The 19892-nt window shown below is 36.9% G+C and overlaps 1 protein-coding gene across 1 annotated transcript in view; it reads right to left on the bottom strand.

The window, feature by feature from the left end:
• The window catches only part of LOC121414003 (runt-related transcription factor 1-like), a 55246-nt gene that overhangs the window by 15485 nt on the left and 19869 nt on the right, over positions 1 to 19892 (bottom strand). The window contains exon 3 of the mRNA XM_041607038.1: positions 7138 to 7323. Coding sequence (XP_041462972.1) covers positions 7138 to 7323 — 186 coding nt within the window. The remainder of the gene's footprint in view (positions 1 to 7137; positions 7324 to 19892) is intronic.

Here is a 19892-nt window from a genome sequence, read left to right as displayed (position 1 = left end):
ATTTTGCATAATAATAAAAAATATGTAAACAGCTTATATCACCTTTATAACATCCCGTGAATTCAAGTGCATTTCCAAAGTAAAATTAACCAAAATAAAGAGCAAAACTTACAATTAATCAACCACAAGTTGAAAATCTACATTGCGTGTCAATACTTAATCTAATTTTAATACATCCTAAGAATTGTCAACAAAACAAACATAACCGTCGTTAAATTTAATGGCATTTCTTTATAATTAGGCTAATGAAATGTGATAACTTACAGAGAGGTTAAACAAGGCTACTGATAAAAGTACAAGTGACTTAAATACTCGTAATGATATAACATGGTGAAATGATGTGTTCCTCCTCAACAAGTCAACTACACACCAAAGGCATACACATAGAACACTAATGTAAAGTGTTGCTTATAATCAATGAAAGAAGTGCCATTAATCATATCGTCTCTTTCGGAGCAAGAAAGGCATTAAATCATATACTCTAACAGACAATTAACGGCCTTGTGCTTCTGAACAGATGATTATATGATATAGAGTTGAACTGAACATATCACTGGCTTTAGCACCACGCTTCATTGCCTTTCCATGGTGAACGTTCTTTAATTGCTGCTTGCTTCTAGAAAGTAAAAAGGCAGGAGTCGAGTCAATGTACTATAATAATACCAAGCATGTACTTGCATCGAGAGAAGGAATCAGAGAAAGATGAAATCAAAGTATTTTGCACTTTAAAAAAAGTGCAATCATCAGATAACATGAGAAAGTGCTTGAAACAGTTAAGATTTTGCATGGAAATATATAGAATGCACTTTCTGGAGATACGTTTGAAGTCTGAAGCCGGCGATGATTTTGTTTTAATTGAGAGCGAAAGAAGGCTGAGCTGATCCCGGTTACATGAAACTTAGTGAATGATGTTGGGGTTGATTTTTGTGATCAATCATACACAGTAAGCAATGCTATCTATCACAGAATCAGCCCTCATGCTCAATCACTATGTTGCAGGTCACAGGGCCCTAGTTCTCCATATCACAACATTATCACTTTCATATTCACAAGGACATTAACCCTGTATTGAAATATTGATATAGCACCCTTCTACCATTGAAAGGGCAGCATCCTCTCTTGCAATCATACCTCATCATATAATCATCATGATTATCATACTAATGAATTGAATTTGACATCCTTTCTTCGACAAATAATGTTAACTCCCTTTCCTGTGAGCCTGGCTGATTTTCAAAGCCCAGACCTTCAACATTTGACTGTACAAATGATAAATCAATGCAATAACAAACAGGAAGATGCAGAGGATGATGAAGACCCAGATTAATATGTTTTCTTTGCATATTGAAATGTTTTCATGTTGGATTTGTACCCAAAACAAGCATTTATATGGGTAAATCTACTTCGGAGTTCTGTCACGACATGTTCATTGAAATCTTGGAAGAGAGGAAGTCTGCAAGTCAAAAACAAAGGAAATAGGTTACGGGCTGGATGTGACCGCTTATTGTAATGTTATTGATCTGAAAATGAAGCAAAAACAGTCTTTAAAAATGGCAATCTATCATGTTTCCAAGACATTTTGATATTCAGAGCACAATAGTTTTATGTGGGTAAAAAGGGTTTAAAATCCATAAACAGGAAATGACACAAAAAGTGCACTTCAATAATGACACAATAGGTGATTGAGTCTATTAATCAGAAGTAAAAAAAAAAAGTTCATTCAATAACCATTCCGACCTGCCATTCTTTACACTGGTCTAAGAATGATGAATATATCCTGTCCGTAATTGTAAAATGCATCCTGCCATGTGAGCAATTATATTTGTCCCCCTCCCCTCCCCCCTCTAATAGTGATAGAAATTGTGCTCCAGATGTCTGAGAGGGGAAAAAAAGAGTCTGGCAGTGAAATGGTATCAATGAAAATAATCACAATTATGAATTAGGAAAAAAAAAGGACCTCTATTCGCACCAAACGGCAAACACAATGAGAATGTCCCTGGAAGCTTCATTAATTATGAAAATTTTGTGTGAAAGAAGGGACCTACAGAGGCCGATTTCCGGTTGCTTTATATGGGGAGAGAGGTGAGGGTGCGAGGGAAGGTGGAGGGGTAATACTGGGGTGTATGTTACTGTGCAATGAGGCGAAAGAAACAGCGGAGGGTGCTCGCTGGAAAACGAGAGGGTTTGGGGCCAATCTCCTCTCTGCCTCCTCAGCCGCGACGAACGGGAGCCACGCGGACCAACAAAAGAACAAGAAATTACCCGCTTGTTGCCACTCCGAGGGTAGGGGCAAAGGGTAGGCAAGCGCCCGGCAAATTGGCCTGCGGAGACGGTACGCTCCGGTGCCCTCGCACTCACTGGAAGATGTACGGCTCTCATGTGATCATGTGAACCCGGTCCTCAATGCCTAAATGGACAGGGGCGGCTTTTGTACAACTGGGGGATTCATATCGGTGACTGGATGGAGGGAGAGGGGGGTACACAGCAACCTCGAGTGATTTATGCCAAGAGCGTCATGGGATACAGCTTCGGCCATTAGAAGGAGAAGCAGGGGACTCATGAAAATGTAGATGCGATGGAGGGGGTGGACATGGCCATATTTTTTCTCAGTCCCCATGCGATGGGTTCCTTGAGTTGGACATGTCGTTTATCATGGAGGATGCTAATCAGGGCTCAAATTCACATCGGAAAGGAAGGTGTCATCTTTCAACGGATGTCTCACAGAAATGTCACTTGATAACACACATGAAAGTGATTGCATCCCCTCTGACTGACTTTCGATGAAAATAAATAAGTTTCAGGGTATTCCTCCACCGCAATCTTCCTTAAGACTTCAGAGATGCATTATCATACATTATTCAACCAACAAAAAGAAAAATCTTAAAAAGCAATTTAAAGGGGCAGAGCTGAAAGGACATGAACCTGTAAGTCTTTATTATAAATACTCTATCCTGAAAACATGCCAAGTTCAAAAACAGTAGCGAGCACATACTACTACTTGAATTTCCTGGACATTTGCCAATCAATTAAACGGTCTGAACTCCTGCCTTTACGATCCCCTCTGCCTCCGCCTAGTGACCAGTCATAGTGTGGTTACATACCCGACATATGTAACCTTATCTTGAACCAAAAAGACTTAACTCTCCCTGACAGCTCCTAACCCACTTTTTATGCTTTCTTATGAGGAAGGGTGCCAAAATTATCAGGTGCAAAAATAGGTTTCACAATGGGCGTGGCCAAGGAATATAGCTAAGAAATGATATTCCCCTGATCATTTCAAGGATGAGTAACCTAGTTTGTTTTGTCATCTCCTAAGATGTTATTTATGCAAAGCTGTTTAAACTCATCCTCAACCCTTAACCCACCTCATGAAAATTATGTCTTTATAAATTACTTTGAAAATGAGCAATATAGTGCCTCTAGTATTGACTGACTGACCACTTGATTTTTCCATTCCTTCATATTCACTAGAAGGTATTTTAAAGTTTATACAAGGAATGGATTAATAAAAATCTCCTAGAACCATTGCGGAGTATCCTTAAATGTCAGAAAATTAATTTTCCCTTTTTTTTCTTTCTATAACCTTAGAAGTAATATTTCAAACAGGAAATATTTCCGGAAAAAAATATGCACTATTAATGGAACTGGGAATGGGGTGATTGAAGTGAAATATTGCATCAAAAGTAAAATCTATTTAAGGGTAAGAGATATGTGCACTGTTAATAGTAAAATAATCTAGTTCCAGGAATTGAGTATCAAAGCCCAGCTTATTATTTAAAAATACTATTCTTTGATATTATATTTACATTAAGGGTGTTAGTATAGCATCAGTAGAAATATCTAGACAAAATCTCTTTCCTGTGAAACCCCTTAAAACTAAATACTAAAGGATCCAGGGGATATGTACTCCAGAAGGGAATTGAGAAAGAAGTGGGTCGCAGCTTTGTAACGATATCAGCACCACCTCCACACGTGTAGCAGACAGCGTTGACATTTAGTTGCATTAAAGCCACCGCCACTGCGTTGAACGAGTCTCATGTTCTTCTCAATTTCTGCATCTGTTCCAGCGAAGAAAAACACCCAGCCGATAGGATGTTTGAGCGGAAAGGAATCGAATACCGGCTCGATCGGGAAAGAAAAGAGCCGGAAAAGAAAAACAGATGAAATGGAAACATTGTCATTGGAAACCGTGGAGACAACAGCACGGCATTGTCTTGTGTAATTGGTTCAAAGTCCAACGATTGATCGAAGAAAGGATGGTGGTGTGGAAAAATCAAAACAAAATGAAATTTGGCGACCACAGACAGTAGATTCTTGGGGACTAATCAAAGGCAGGACTGTGCCTGGCTTCAGCGCTTATGTTCCACAGTCAAATTGATTTTTGCTTTCGGCAATAGACAAGAGAAACAATGGCTTCGCAATATCTCGCTATACTCCGTCCATCTTCATCCATGTGAAATCCATTCTTAATCATATTTCGTCTCATTGTTGTTGTGTTTTCAGAGTGATATTCTTGCGTCTACCTTTAGTTTAGGAAAGACCACAACTTAAAAGACCAAGGTGTCTCAAATGTTATTTTCTTAGATTTCGTGAAAACCACCAGGTGTACTGTGATAAAGCCACCCAAAGCAAACGGCCTACTTACTTGCAATAAAATTTACTTGATCTCAAAACAGAAGCCTCAAGTACCTCTCTTGATCATCGGAGGAAATAACTAATGAAAACTACAAGTACTTTAACATTATTTTCTAGTTTCAAGAAATACATCATGAAGAGCTCCGAAAATGACTCACCAGTTCCCATTCTTTTTTACTGCCCTTCTAAAGCTGCCTTCATCACATAAACCATCCCTGTGTATAGATCTAGTGAGCATCATGTATCCTCACAATCTATCCTCTTTATCTCTCCCCTTATCTAATCACATTAATGTATCCCTCTCCATAACATCATACCAATCTACAACTTCAACTTCTTTGATTTTGTCTGCACTTTTTATGCGAGTGAAACTCAAGCGCGAGTGTCCCCAATCCGAGCATCTGAGCGTTACTTCGCACCCACCTAGTCTTTATTACATATTCCTTCATCATCATATCAAAACAAAAACAAAGGATCCATTACAAAAAAAATCATACTTCCATCCTTCAAAGACATGGTCACTGGTCCTTCACTTCTCCTTTCTCCAGAAAACATGAGCCAAAAATAAGATTTTTCTTGTAAAAGAAAGAAAAAAATCGAAGCAAACGCATCGCAATCCGTGTGCATTCCCCCCTCGAGTGTCAATGACCGTGCGTTCATCTTTGCCGGGACCTTCCTCTGCATAATCAGCACATGAGTACGGATTCATGTTAGTGCACTAACATTTCCCCCCTTCCATATCCTCCATCTCTCTCCCCCTCTTTCCTTCTCTTTCCATCTATCTCTTCCTCTGTCTCCCTCTTTCTCTCTTTTCATCTCTTTCTCTCTCATCCTCTTCGTCCTCCTCCTAAAAAGTGCTCCAAGCTAAGCACTCCCATGGTATACCCTCACTTTCAGTTGGTGTTCACATTTTCCCCCATTCCTCCGTTAAATCTCAAACCAGAGACCTCTTTTCTAACACCCTACTATATATAAAACGCACATAATGAATCCACATCAAGTAGATCATCCAGTATCCAAAATTTGCATATGGAGATAATGAATACAGTAGATTAATATTTTAAATGTTTTTCAGTTTCCAACATTGATGATCGCTTTACAGATCATGTGTCCAGTTCCGTTCATACAGAACATCACAAGACTAATAATTAACATGACCCATGGCATTATTATCATTATTTTACTTATGTCTGTCAATGATAACTAGAAAAATGAAAATGAAATTCTCTTTGAAAACACTACATTATTTTGTTCAGGGGTGTTTTCCCCCAGATATTTTCAAATGATGTGTTGATGGATTCAGTCATAATAAAAAAAAGTTATCTTATACTGCCCCAAGACCAAAATATTTAGTTCTGAACTATTTTTGATTTATGAAATTATCTGAGAGTTAATAAATCAGTTCTATTCTAAACTGAAATGAAGGTATCTACAAGGGGAATTTTTAACTGTGCGAAGATAGGAAAGAGTTTCAAGTCATTGGCAACATGGTGGACTCTATACTGAACCTATTAGAATGTGAAAATTCAGTAGTCAAGGGTTAAAAGCAGTTAAAAGCCTCCAGCTCGGAATGGATGAATATTTTAACCCGTTGCATATGATGAATAGTTTATATACACAGCAAAAACTTGGGTGCTGACATTGAGGACAGCACCCAACATTTTACACCAGTGTTACATATTGGTGTTAAGTTCAACATCTATGCATGTTCTTACAACACCTTTGGTTGCTACTTCAACACTCTTTAACACTGGTGTTATTTACAATTTAACACGCATGTTCCTCTGAAAACCAATAGCATGGCGTCTGAAATCATGATTTATGCATTTTTTTTTTATGTATTAAATAGACATAATTATGCAGATGTAAAATTAAAAAGGTTCAATTATGCACAGCAAAAACTGTGGTGTTAACCGGTGTACATAGAGGACCACACCAGTTCTTTTACACTGGTGTTAAATTGGTGGTGTTAGTTTTACACCTATAGGTGTTATTACAACACCTATGGTTGTTACATTTACACTCTTTGGTGTTATGTTCAATCGCTAGGGTGTTATTTTAACACCTCAGGGTGTGGTCTTCTATTAACACCAATTGGTATCAGTTTTAACACCACAGTTTTTACAGTGTGAACATGCTTGCATTCATCATTATTAATAATTTCTCAACGTTAGGGAAAAAATTTGGTACACACTTCATCTACAAAGTCTGCATAAGGCATGGGTTCAGTAGTCCTTCAGTTAATCCAAGAATAGCTTGGGTCATGGCCGTGGGTGCCCTTTTACGTCCCTCTCATTGGCATTGCATATGAGTTGTGCCCTTATAAAGATATTGGTTTCTCAATTTTGCGCTGTATTATAGAACTGTTGGAAACCCCCTCCTATACAGTTTGTACATGTCCTGCAGCCACAGTCAATGCTGGCAAAAATGTGGTCTTGAGGCCGACCTTGACTGCAATGTACATCTCCCTTAAAGATAACCCTAGGAAACTTGATAACCTACCATACGATCCCGAAGTTGGACTAAGAGGGTAAGACCTAGGCATACGGCTCTGGTTCTGGAAGGACTGCTGTCTTCCAATATGGTGGTTTGGATGATGGGGGCTGATCTCACCAAAGGGATGGGTGTGGCCGGTGTTGATGATGGGAGGGGGCATCAAACGGGACTCCTGGTCCTTGGGTTTCGGTCCTGTAAAGATTCATAACAAATTATCATAAAACATTAAACATATATACATATCATTAAGTAAAATATACCATTAACTCATATATTTTTTACCTGTTCATTATTTTAAACAATATATATCATGAAGAAAATGTATCATCGACTATTGCATTTTTACTTGTTCACTAAATGTTTTTGCAATGTAGTCAATGTTTTGTTGCTTCTGTGAGCCAAAAAAGAAATTAGGTCCTCCAGTATTATCCAGCAATTTTCATTCACATGTAGAGGATTAATTGCTGGTAAATAGTAGTTTCAGAAATGTAACCGAAAATCTTGAATGCTTTCTGTTTTGCAAAAAAAATTTTTAGCAGCAAATTCTGAAGGGATGCAAATTGTAGGGATATCGGAAGGGGGGGGGGGTAAGGTGAAGCTAGGGTGAAGCCTCAAATGATTTAAATAAGGTCTCATTCTGAAAATCCATACACCTTGAATAGGCTACAAGATTATCAGTTTAACTTTAAGTCAACCCCATTCATAAAAAAATGCATCAAAGGGATTGTTTACACCCAATGTTATCCTTCCAACAAAGTTCAAACAAAGTAAGACTCCTCATCAATATCCCATCCCCAATCTTATCTCACCAATCAATCTACAAAGTAATCTATTTCTTGAAGTAGGTTGAAGGGTGGCTGCTCTAAAACTGCAGCCCACCTTTGGCTTCTGTTGATTCTGAGATGGACCTTGGTGTTTGGATTTGTGATTGAAACTCTAAAGCAAACTTCCCTTTTCAAAGAATTCTGCACTCTGTAAGGGTAGGTACTCCGTAGTGTATGGGTGCGTAGTAAGACTATGGGGTTATATATAGTACATGCCACGGAGGTTACAACAGTACGCCCCACGTGAATTACAACAGAGTGTAATGAAACCTGAAATACCTTAAGTAATTGGAAGATGTAGGATTGGTGAGACAATTTGGAAACAAGTTTTAAAGATAAGATATATATAGAGAGAGATAGAGATGATGGAACATTTAGTTCATAAACACAGCAACTGTATGATAGTTTTGCAATAACTTCGACTGCACAAAATGCAGTTGATGAAATGAAACAGATTGAAAAGAAATCTAAACATCCTCATAATATTGGCAGCAATCCAAGATATACCACTGTTTACTTTACAATCTTTCCTCCAACTTGTATTGGTTTTACACATGAAAGATTGCATGCTTCTGTTCAAGAAATATACATGTGTCTCCATGGTAAACAACATAACATGGAAATTCCGATAGAGATAAACATCATGACATAGGTAAGGTGTCATTTGGACTCCAGCCAGTATTTAAAATGTTTGATGGTCATTTCGTCTACATTATACAACACCAATCTCAAGCGGATATGTAGAGGGGTGGAAATAGTTCCTGAATACGTGTTATAACTCACATCTATCCCTCATCTGCGATTCAAATCATTGTTGAATAGGGGACTGCTACTCCTTGTCGAGTTCAAGCAAAGCAACTACAACAATAAAAGTTCTAATTTGTCTGCTATCACCCTATTAAGCTCTATAAACTTGATCTTTTTGAATGGGTGATAGATATCTGTGATTGCTGACAGAATGTCCAAGCCAAATTGAGCCAACAAGGGGGTTATTTCGAGCAGAGAAAATATTTGGCAAGGAGATTAGTGCTTTGCCATCTAGTGCAACAACCTGCTAATGGGAGTACAGATTCCTCAGTTTTACCCCCTTTTCAAGCCCCCCCCCTCCCTTACCCTACCCACCCCCTCTCTTTGAGCTAGAAAGTTATCCACTATTGATCAATGAGAATGTCAATCATTCCTTTGCATAAGGATTCAAATTTCTAAATTTCAAAAATCAAGGGGAAACAAATTCATGTACCACAAACCATTCTCTTTGATCATGCAAATTTCTGTAATATATATTGTTTTAGGAGGTGAATTCCTAGATATGAATGACAACATTAATAATACTACAATTCAGTGAATGACAACATTAATAATACTACAATTCAGCCTGCACATGTCCTCTGAGATACATGAGAGCATATGGATTATTATCGTCTCTCTTCAGAAAAGATAAATAGTATCAATGTATTGTCACAATACATTGATACTAACGTTATCTTTTCTGTATGGTAAAACATAATATAATCAAGAATAATGCTGTAAACCTAAAAACTTTATTTTCTGAACAATTAAGAAGCATTCTGTTTTCCCATTGATGCATTTAAAAAAAAATCAATGGCTCCTTCCTATATAAAACTTCATAAAGATTGCTCTCCTGTTCGTTCTTTTGAAGTTCATTGTTGATGAAGCTATGGTAGGCCTACACATGAAACCAATGCCAATGATACAGCGCTTCTGACCAAAGATACTGACACAGTACCAGACTTCCACTAGTTCTCAATATCCCACCCCAAACCAACCGGATCATATACAATTCGCTCAATACTCTCAAATACAATATGAAGTAGTACAAAAATATCAAATTTAACTTGAAAATCCTCATTGGCACGCTAGGCTAATCCTCTAAGCCTCCTTATCCTTGCCAAAGAATCCATTAGATACCACAGGAGATTAGGCTAATCTTGCCTAAGAAGTGCAGAGGGATTAAGGTACTATGTATCTATTAGATTTCCTGGCAACTTACACCAGCAGTGGTAGCTGGATGACATATGAATAATACATGCCTACTGGTAGCACTTACAGCAGAGTGTGGGACTAGTTGAATGAACCACTGACCAATTTCTATTTGTCTTCCATCGTCTTCCAAAGCGATCATGTTCCTTGATGATTAAGAATGATTGCTTTATATCAAACACCTGTATACTGGTTTCACACCTTTCCTCAGGCTGGGCTCGATAGCATTTCATCAATATTTTCATCTGACAAGTTGTCAGATCTGACATCTTTCCATGATTTTGATTGGCTTAGAGGCACTGTTCCTATGGTAACTATCGGATAAAATGGGACTTGTCGGATAAAACGTCTGACAAGTCCTTTCATGAAACACTCTCCAGACCATGGATCCTACTAGAGGGATCCATGATCAGACCAGAGGGAAAAGGGACTTATCCATGAGAACTTCTGACCCTTTCAGCTCTATTACCAATAACAATTTACTGCATTTGATGGTCATTATGTCTATATTTCAGATAAACTAATGACTGCTTTGTGATATCAGCAATGCCTAGAATGGTGGCATTATCATGTCTTTTTAGGAGTTTGGTGCCAGAAGAACCAATCTCCCGGTATTCAACTGGTAGGCCTACAACACAAGTAGCTAGTTGTACTGAACTTGAGGTTTGCTACCTTGCTCTCAACCAGAGATGATATCTCTGCAGTGTGTCTGTCCTTGCTGTGTCTACGCCACACTCTGGAGAGAGTTAGCATATAGGCAGAAACGTCCCCTCCCACTTTCACCACCTATCCCTCAAATACCAACAATGTGGTCTTCTATATATGTCTAAACAACTCCTGTCGTGGTGGCACGTGGAGCAAACTACCTGAGCGGACTGACCACAAATCTAGCTTTGCGGCACCTTGCCTCTCAATGATCTGACCATTATCGGCATTTTGTGGGTGTCCAAATGCTCGCTCTACCGAGTGGACTTAAAGGAAAATCAATAAGACTGTGCTGGCAAGTTCATCTGGCAGGAAAAGAGATCCGTTTTGGCAGGGCGAGGGAGAGATTGGTGACATCTTCCTTGACGATTGATTACATTCTATTTGGCATGAGCCTGGGCTCCACTCTGCACCAATGAAACATGCCTGGACACAAGTGATATTTCTTATTGGAGTTTCCTTTACAAGTATAATCTGTATCCTCTGATTTTGCTCTAAGCGTCTACTTGATTTCTCTTTTAGCACAATGCATACAACACTTTCTTTGAAAATTCTACTGTGATCCATTACCTTTACCACTATCTCCCCTTGTTTTGTTTTTTTCAAAATCTATTCATAATCCTATTTGAAGATATAATTAAGTATATCCATTTGAAGAAGTATTCACACATGTGATAAATGATGTCTTCTGCAACTATATGGTATGGCACGGTGCCATGATCTAAAGTGAACATTGTAGATATGGTATGAAAAGTCATGATCCCTGTAAACAGGTCTCTCCACAGATCCCAATCAAGAGCAATTGACACTGACAATAATTGCTCTAGTAACCAAACCACAATGGGGTTTAAAGGAACTGGTTTGTCAGCTTTCTCAACAAATCTCAAAAGCATTTCCCTTAAACAAATACACCAAAAGAAGATCATTTGGTTTAAAAAGATATGACAAGTTAAGAAGGGTTCAGGCACGTTGCCTTTGTTCCTCTTCATGAGTCAGGGGATTTTCCCAGCGCCAGTAGATCTGGTTACCCCTGGCAACCACGCAGCAGATACACCGGCCGCGGCTCGCACAGAGACAGCCAGCAAGCTGTAACTGGATCAAACATGGTCTGAAGAAAAATGGTTTGAAGGCTACTCCAGGGACAGATTAGGAAGAACAAATGTAGCAGAGACAACTGCAGACACTTTCACCCTTCCACCTGTGGGGTGTCACAACTAGAAAAAGGTACAAGTTTTGATGCATGAACAGGGAAATCAAGGGTTAACCGGTGAAATCATACGACTGAAACAGAACAGCCCTCACATGCTGCATAATTCAGGATTAAGGATGTTGAATGATATGGTATGTTCCAATATCAGTCTCCGGTATATAAATTATACCGTGACCTCTTTGACCAAAATGTTGGCATACTTCTATCTATTCCTTCCCAAGCCTACCTCAGGCAATCCCTAGAAACACATGTTGCTAGTATTTCTTGGCATGTCCCAAGCATCTAGGAAAGGACCAATATGTGCTCAGAAAGAAAAGCATACGAAAGTCATGTTATCAGAGACCGACATGTAGATTGTTGCAATACTTCAAGTAGAGAAGATAGAAAATAAGTCTCACATTCATGGTTTAGGCTTTGGAATATGAGATTATACATTAAGACAGCATTATCTATATAAACCGCAAGCCTTTTCTAAATTAATATCTTCATGGTATAAGTCATATATACCACTTACTTTATATTTAGAGATAGTTACGCATCATGAAAAATATTTTTATAAAATTTACATACAGGCCCTATTCATGGAAATACTAAGAAAACATTCTTACTTTCAAGTACAATGCATTGATGCATTTTACAAAGAAAAAATATAAATTCCAGCCAGAATATCTGACTTGGAATTTCTCAGTCTTGCATAAGTATGGTAGGTACAAAAGTTGCAATTATTCAATTCAGTAGGCCTACTACATGTATAAATAGAAATGAATAAAAAATAAATCAAACTCCAATGATTAGTTTAAATTTCCTGCATCATACTGAAGATCCAACTAGTTCTTCAAGCACTTCTACCAAAAACTATTAAGTAGTGTACATGATTATAATTCAGTTACACAACCTTCCTGATCAGACCAAAGCATTAAGCCAATATTAATGAGAAGTCTATTGTTGGGTCTCCTGGACCCGAAGGATTGGAGATCTATCTTAGGGCATGCCATTGTGTCGGCTGGGAAACCACGCAGGTGTGAGGGATAGACTTCAGTAATCACCTTGAGTCAAGAAGAAACAATGGAAACTCATCTTCATTCTTCTTTAGAAACGCTCCAATGCCTGCAAACCTGTTGACAGTGTAGGGACCACTTTGAACTTACGGGTTTTGTGTGAGGTATTGATTGGGGAGAACAAAACCCCTGTCCAACAGGTATCAACAAATCTTAGGTGCATCTTTGTTTGCATGTTCGCGCCGAGAGACAGGAGCGAGGACGGTGCCAAATTTACTGCCGATATCGATTGGGAATATTGAATTCATGGAGATTTGAAATAACAATAAAATTGACAGGACGATATCACTTCTGTGTTCCAGTTCGGGCTCAGTGGTTGAGATTGAGATGTTATTGCATGGAGAAAACATGATCAAATGCAAAATCAATACCAAGAAATTGAATGCTGAGCAATATACTTTAATTTGATTTGCAAATATATATAGAGAGGACTTAAACATAATCGGGTGTAATAAATAGACCCAATCTTGATTTGAATTGAATCCTATTTCAAGGGCTTCCATAAAGCATGCAGTTTACAAGCTAATAAGGGGAGTCATTTTAACATGTCTTGACCTTGCAATAAATGATGAAGTAGGGGAAATTTGTAAGAAAATAAAATAGTAACAAATGTCTTCAGTCATTCTTACACCACTGTCACCAAAAACGGGATATCAATTCTTAATTGTTATATTCTTCATTGGCATAGTGAAAATAACTGCTAATTCCATACTTAGCTAAAAATAAATTAAAGTAATGATAATTTAAACACTACTTTCTCTGCTACGCAACAGAAAAGGGAACTATTTATAATTATGATACATAATGGTCAAAGCCTGACAGCCAAGAAATAGGAACAAATTATTCAAAAATTTCCCTGGAATTTCACTGAAATGTAAAGGAACACACAGGTTAAAATGAAAAATTTCTTCCCCCCCCCCCAATATAGGTATATATTCCTATTAATAGTACAACCACTTGGCAGATATGAAATGGAGTTATAGCAAGGAGCTTCAAGCTCCTTGGTTATAGAGATGAACTTCAAACAACATTTTTAAGAATAATGATTCTTAATTGGTTAAATCCTAATTGGTAAATTGACATTGATTGCGAATTCCATACTTCACTTAGAACTGAAAGTAATGATAATTTAAACATTACTTCTCATGCCACAAAGCAGAAAAAAGGGGTGATTACTATACGAAATAGATTTACAGAGATGAAATTCAGATAATATCCCAAGCCAGTGCCTCATGCTATCAGAATAACTTCAGTTTTTTTTCTCTCAAATGCTTCACAAGCAGAAAAAAGAGGAGAGGTAGAGGGACGGAGGAGGGTAAAGAGAGAAATAAGAGATTCAAATTCCTAACAGCCGTACAAACAATCCGACAAATGGGAGTCGGGCTTGCACAAACTGACAACACGCTCCCAACCATGGTTATTCATGGGGTCCCGGGATCACCTCGGCCGGGGAATCAAACAGCGGCGTTCCGCTGACCGCCAATGACCTCTCCCTGCCACGGCAGATCCACTTAAGGTGGCCAATCGGTCGCGCATACGCACACACCTGACTAACGTCCCTTAGTAGGAGGCTATTGAGACATTCAACAAAAAGGCATTTAATGAGAGACATTCAACGAAAATGGATAATGGTCCATGTGGATGAGGGGGAGAGGGGAGTGCTTTATAGGGCGCACGATGCAGACAATAAGACTTACTTCAGAAATTCTGGTCCTTTGTATTACTACACTTGCTTGATTAAGCTTTTCAAGAAGCCTTCTAAGAGGGTCCAGGCCCAAACGATTTTGAGAAAATCAACAACAGCTTTATTTGTCCAACTGGTGTGTTTACATTAATTCCTTCATTCAAGTTGTATTTGGGGTCGGACATTCTCAAGCAGCCATTTTGTTGGAGATGGAGGGGGGGAATCACCTTCTTGAAAAGGCATCGCTTCCTCCGCAAATCACCATGCCTCTTGGGAAGGGGACAAACAAGGGACTTTGATATTGATGGTATATGTACTTACTTTGCTTGCTTGAATCTTGTTGAAGAAAGTTTTCACTTTTGCAGAGAACAAAGTTTCAAGACGAAAGCAACTGGTCCAAACCTCCAAGAAAATATGCTGATCATATGGCCTTTCATGAACCAATCATGCCTATGAATATGCACTTTATAAACAGTCATACGTAGCATACTAGCAGGTAGTTAAAATTGATACAAATTATTTTGTTAGAATGCATCCGTTCTTCATCTGATTCTCACATTGGGTCAATTAAACCTAAAAGAAGCAAAATTGGTCTAAATTAAGTAAGTCAGATCTCAAAAATATGAAGGGAAAAACCCCATTATCGCTTCTGAAATGAAAGAGGTATACTTGAAATACAAGTATTGTGCCTTGCCCTGCTTAATTTCCCAAAGTAAGCCTACTTCGAGCTGTAGCCTAGACACCTCAAAACAGGGGGAGGAAATCACTTCTGACAGCTAAAACTAATGGCTTCATGATCAGACTTCTTACTACAATGGCAACCCTCTTAATAACAAAAGATGATTGAAACTAAAAATTAACCCATAATCATCTCACTAATTTTCACGATACACCCTTGTCCAACACTATTAATCAATATAAATAGGAATTTGATACAGAGAATGTATACAAATCTCATAAATTGCCACTTGGGCAAATGTTTCAGTTTTGTGTCATCGTAAATAAATAAATATTCTTTGGCAAAATGAACAAGGCAATCTCTAAAAATCTTTCGGAAGGATTGTTTGACGTGTTTCCAATAGGAACTTGGGCATTCAGAATCACCAGCACATTGATTATGGGGTATAACGCATAATGGGGAAATGGTCATTTCTCTTTATTATAAATGCCTACCTTTTTTAAATTCCCGTTTTGTCATTTTAAGTTTGCGTAGTCTGATTTTGAATAAAGTGCATAAGTGTGAGGCAATTACAAAACACAAACGTTTTATTGGGGAAAAAAATCAACAAATTCAATTACTTCAACTCAATCGCTTTCACAGTTCTCCAGACCATTACTCTACTTTCCCTTTAAGACCGATTTCCAAGAATTTCATGGAAATCGGCTGCTAGTTTGGCACTTTGAGGGGGGCCAATCATGACATTGAGCCGTGACCTCATCTCAGGCAATGGTCGAAGCCCATGAGAGAAATAGTGGCACCATACAGGAAGTCTGAAGTCATGTATTGGTTGTGAATTATTCTGTCATCCTGGGTCATTTCACTGGAACATTTTAAGTGTAAATGCATGATTCGATAACAACAATTTGTATAGTAATCAGAGAAGATTGACTAGGGATGGGTTCTGTGAAAAAGGGCTACATGTTTAACACTGGTCTACAAACAGAAAATGTCATCATTTATCACATTTCATAGTCCACCACTTAATTGGTAATTGATTCATGATCACATCTTAATACTTCAATTCTACATTATTCAATTTGTCACACAAAGTCAAACATGTAGCCAAAACATAATTCACAGCAATACTAAAAATCCAAGCCATCTATATGAAAAATGCCTCTGCCAATAATGCAATTATCAGAAAGTAAAATATGATTGGAATTTTCTTTTGTAAAAAAAAAGGAAGTTATCTTTCCTACCCTTACAAAGTAAACCCTTATTTTGTCTCCAATAACAAACATTGCTGGGGCTGAATGAATGTTGAATGTGATTGAACATATATGCTGCAAGTTTCAATATCCTGATCCAAAATCCACATTTCTAAGAAAGGAGTAGTATACACTCAGATCAAATCAGAATGCATTCACACCAAAGGAAGTAGATGCTTCCCCTCAAAACGGGGTCAAAAACCTCACTTTCATGAGTAATGAATGAAAGAAATTACAAAAAAATGTAGAATTAAAGATAAATACCAGTTGTGGTCACGATCTCAAAATGAGTTTGAACAGAATCCAATAAAATGACTACCCAAGTGTTTGTATGTATAAATATAAAATTGCATGACAATTGGCTCTGGAAAATATATGTAATTGCTGAGAAATGAGCAAAATAAGCACAAAATTTCATAAAATGTTGGGTATTTTTTCAATCAATATCAATACATTGTCCCACATATGCCTTTTTGTATTAGTGATCATCAGAATAATAGGTTTTCATTTAAGATTACACAAAGTTGAGTTGATTTCAATGTACCTTATCTAGATCTATGATAATATGGTGGTAATTAATCTTGATTTTAAAGACTTTCTCATGAAAAATGGTTTGCTGCAATTACTTTTTTTTTTACCTTTAAAGGTTAGCCAACTTAAGTCTTACTATTGTCATCTTTGTGCGATATAAAATCTACTGATTGTTTTCATTAAGTTCTATGGGGATTTCCATGGACAGAAACCATAAATGCATTTAAAGTTTCACTTTTTTGTGGCTACAAAAAGTACATGATTGAATATATCTATCTATGGATACATAGCTAAGTAATGGAGTAAGATCAGTAAGGAGTCATTTCTTGTGACATTACACACATTTGCAATACAGTTTAATATTTTCAGAAAAAAAATCAATGTTGGTTTCTCAATAGCAAATAAATTTACAAAAATACTGTGAAAATCATGATGATTTGTAGGTTAAGTATTATGAGTTTATAAAAATATCAAATAGATTGTAGATTTTGCAATACGTAAAATGTTTTCTTAAGTAAAATAGCATTTCAAACCCTCTCCTTTGTGGCGATGCGGATATGCATATAATTATGGACACTTGTACGCATCATACAAGTTTCAAGCCAAATATTCATCATTAAGAATGCCAAGTATTATTAGTGAATCTAAAAATTATACCTTCTCAAGATCGTTTTATTCAAAGGGAGAGTTAGTACAGCTTCTAATGCTCACTTTGGAGTGTTGACAAATATTTTTCATTACATAAACAAAAAATATTGCTAATGTTCTTGAAAGTGATTATTATTAATGATAAATTTCTAAACTTTCCCCTAATAGTGTCTGCCCTTGATTTTTCTTTATGTTTTCCCCTAATACGACTGCAAACAACTTCCTGTAATTAATATTCAAAAAGAAAGTCAATGAAAGCGATGCTTTATCAATAAAAATATTGCTTGAAGAGGAAATGATGTGAAGAGGATAAGGAAGTTTTAAGAGATAACGAGGAAGGAAATAAAGGACTTGGATTTCATGAATTACTTCTGGTTAAAAAGGATATCCTTTAAAACATTCCAATATATGTTCAATAACCAAATATCTTACAAGACATTGTGCTAACTTTATGAGTAAATATTTTGTTTACTTGTGTCTCAGCGAAAATATTCAATCACACAACCATAACAGTGATAATTATACGGAATTGCAGTTTTTACTCAGCCTAGTTTTAAAGGTCAAGTCCACCTCAGAAAAATGTTGATTTAAATCAATAGAGAAAAATCAGACAAGCACAATGCTGAAAATTTCATCAAAATCGGATGTAAAATAAGAAAGTTATGACATTTCAAAGTTTCCCTTATTTTCAACAAAATAGTTATATGAACGAGCCAGTTACATCCAAATGAGAGAGTCGATGACATCACTCACTCACTATTTCTTTTGTTTTTTATTGTTTGAATTATACAATATTTCAATTTTTACGAATTTGATGATTAGGACCTCAATGCCTGAAGCAAAAAATGTTAAAATAATGGAATTCCACGTGTTCAGGGAGGAATGAAACTTAATTTCACATGAAAATGACGAGAAAATAAAAATATTTCATATTTCATATAATAAAATACAAAAGAAATAGTGAGTGAGTGATGTCATCAACTCTCTCATTTGGATGTAACTGGCTCGTTCATACAACTATTTTGATGAAAATAAGCGAAACTTTAAAATGCCATAACTTTCTTATTTTACATCCGATTTTGATGAAATTTTCAGTGTTATGCTTGTTGAATTTTTCTCTTTTTATTCAAATCAAGTTTTTTGTTGGGGTGGACTTGTCCTTTAACATTACCCCTATTATTTGATTAAAAAGTTAACCCACTGACTACTGAATTCAGCAATTTCTATACTGTTTGGGACACCAACCACCATGTTCCAGTGGGAAATGGCCTATGGGTTCATATGTTATTTAAAAAGCTACTTCGGGGAATTTAAATCATCAATTTCTTGGAATATACTTTTATATGATTGCATCTACCGATGTGTAGAAGAAAGCAAATACAAAGAAACAAGTATAATCCATGTTTTTATTCATGAAATTTCAAATTTCCAAACCTTAACATCTGCTTGTTACCCTCAAATTATTCCCATAACACTGACAAATTCCAGATAGTATCACAAAACGCTTTCACATTTTCACCTATTTATTCTAGAATTGATTTCTTTATTCTCGGTAAGAATTTGACATTTTCGCTGAATGCCACCTTCAAATAGTTGAATCCTAAACAATGGAGAGATTGCTGCAATGCAAGATTGGACATTGACAATGGTCTCCTTACAAAATGTCCATGAAATTCTGAACAAAATTGACTCTTCGCTGACCAAGCATAGAAAACACCCTTGAAAGCGTAATGTTCCACTTGTTCTAGTTATTGTCGCAAGACTGTGAAACTTTGCGCAGGTGGAACTAGACTTCTCTTTATATCGTTAAATAGGACTAGGAATATGGCCGAGTATTGATTCACATTATATTGTAATAAGTAATTCTACGCACATTTTTTGCCCCATGATGAGGCGCAAAAATCATATTTCACTGGGTGAATTTCAAATTAGACAATAAAGTCATATCATGTAAAGCAAAGTGAAATTATCACTGAGGTCCAATTTGACTAGTTCACTTCACGCTCCCAAATAGAAATATAATTTTCCTGAGTAACTTATTTCACAAATTATGCTTTCTTCAACGATTTCACTGACATGGGTTACATATTTATAAGCTACTGAAACACTTGTAGCTGATTGGTCAAGAGCAATTTGATCAGTGACAAGACGTTTCATAGTGAAATCATACA

The sequence above is a fragment of the Lytechinus variegatus genome, chromosome 4 (genome assembly GCF_018143015.1).
Source record: "Lytechinus variegatus isolate NC3 chromosome 4, Lvar_3.0, whole genome shotgun sequence".
Taxonomy (NCBI): domain Eukaryota; kingdom Metazoa; phylum Echinodermata; class Echinoidea; order Temnopleuroida; family Toxopneustidae; genus Lytechinus; species Lytechinus variegatus.
Note: the sequence above shows the minus strand (reverse complement) of the source record. Positions and strands in the feature narration are given on the sequence as shown.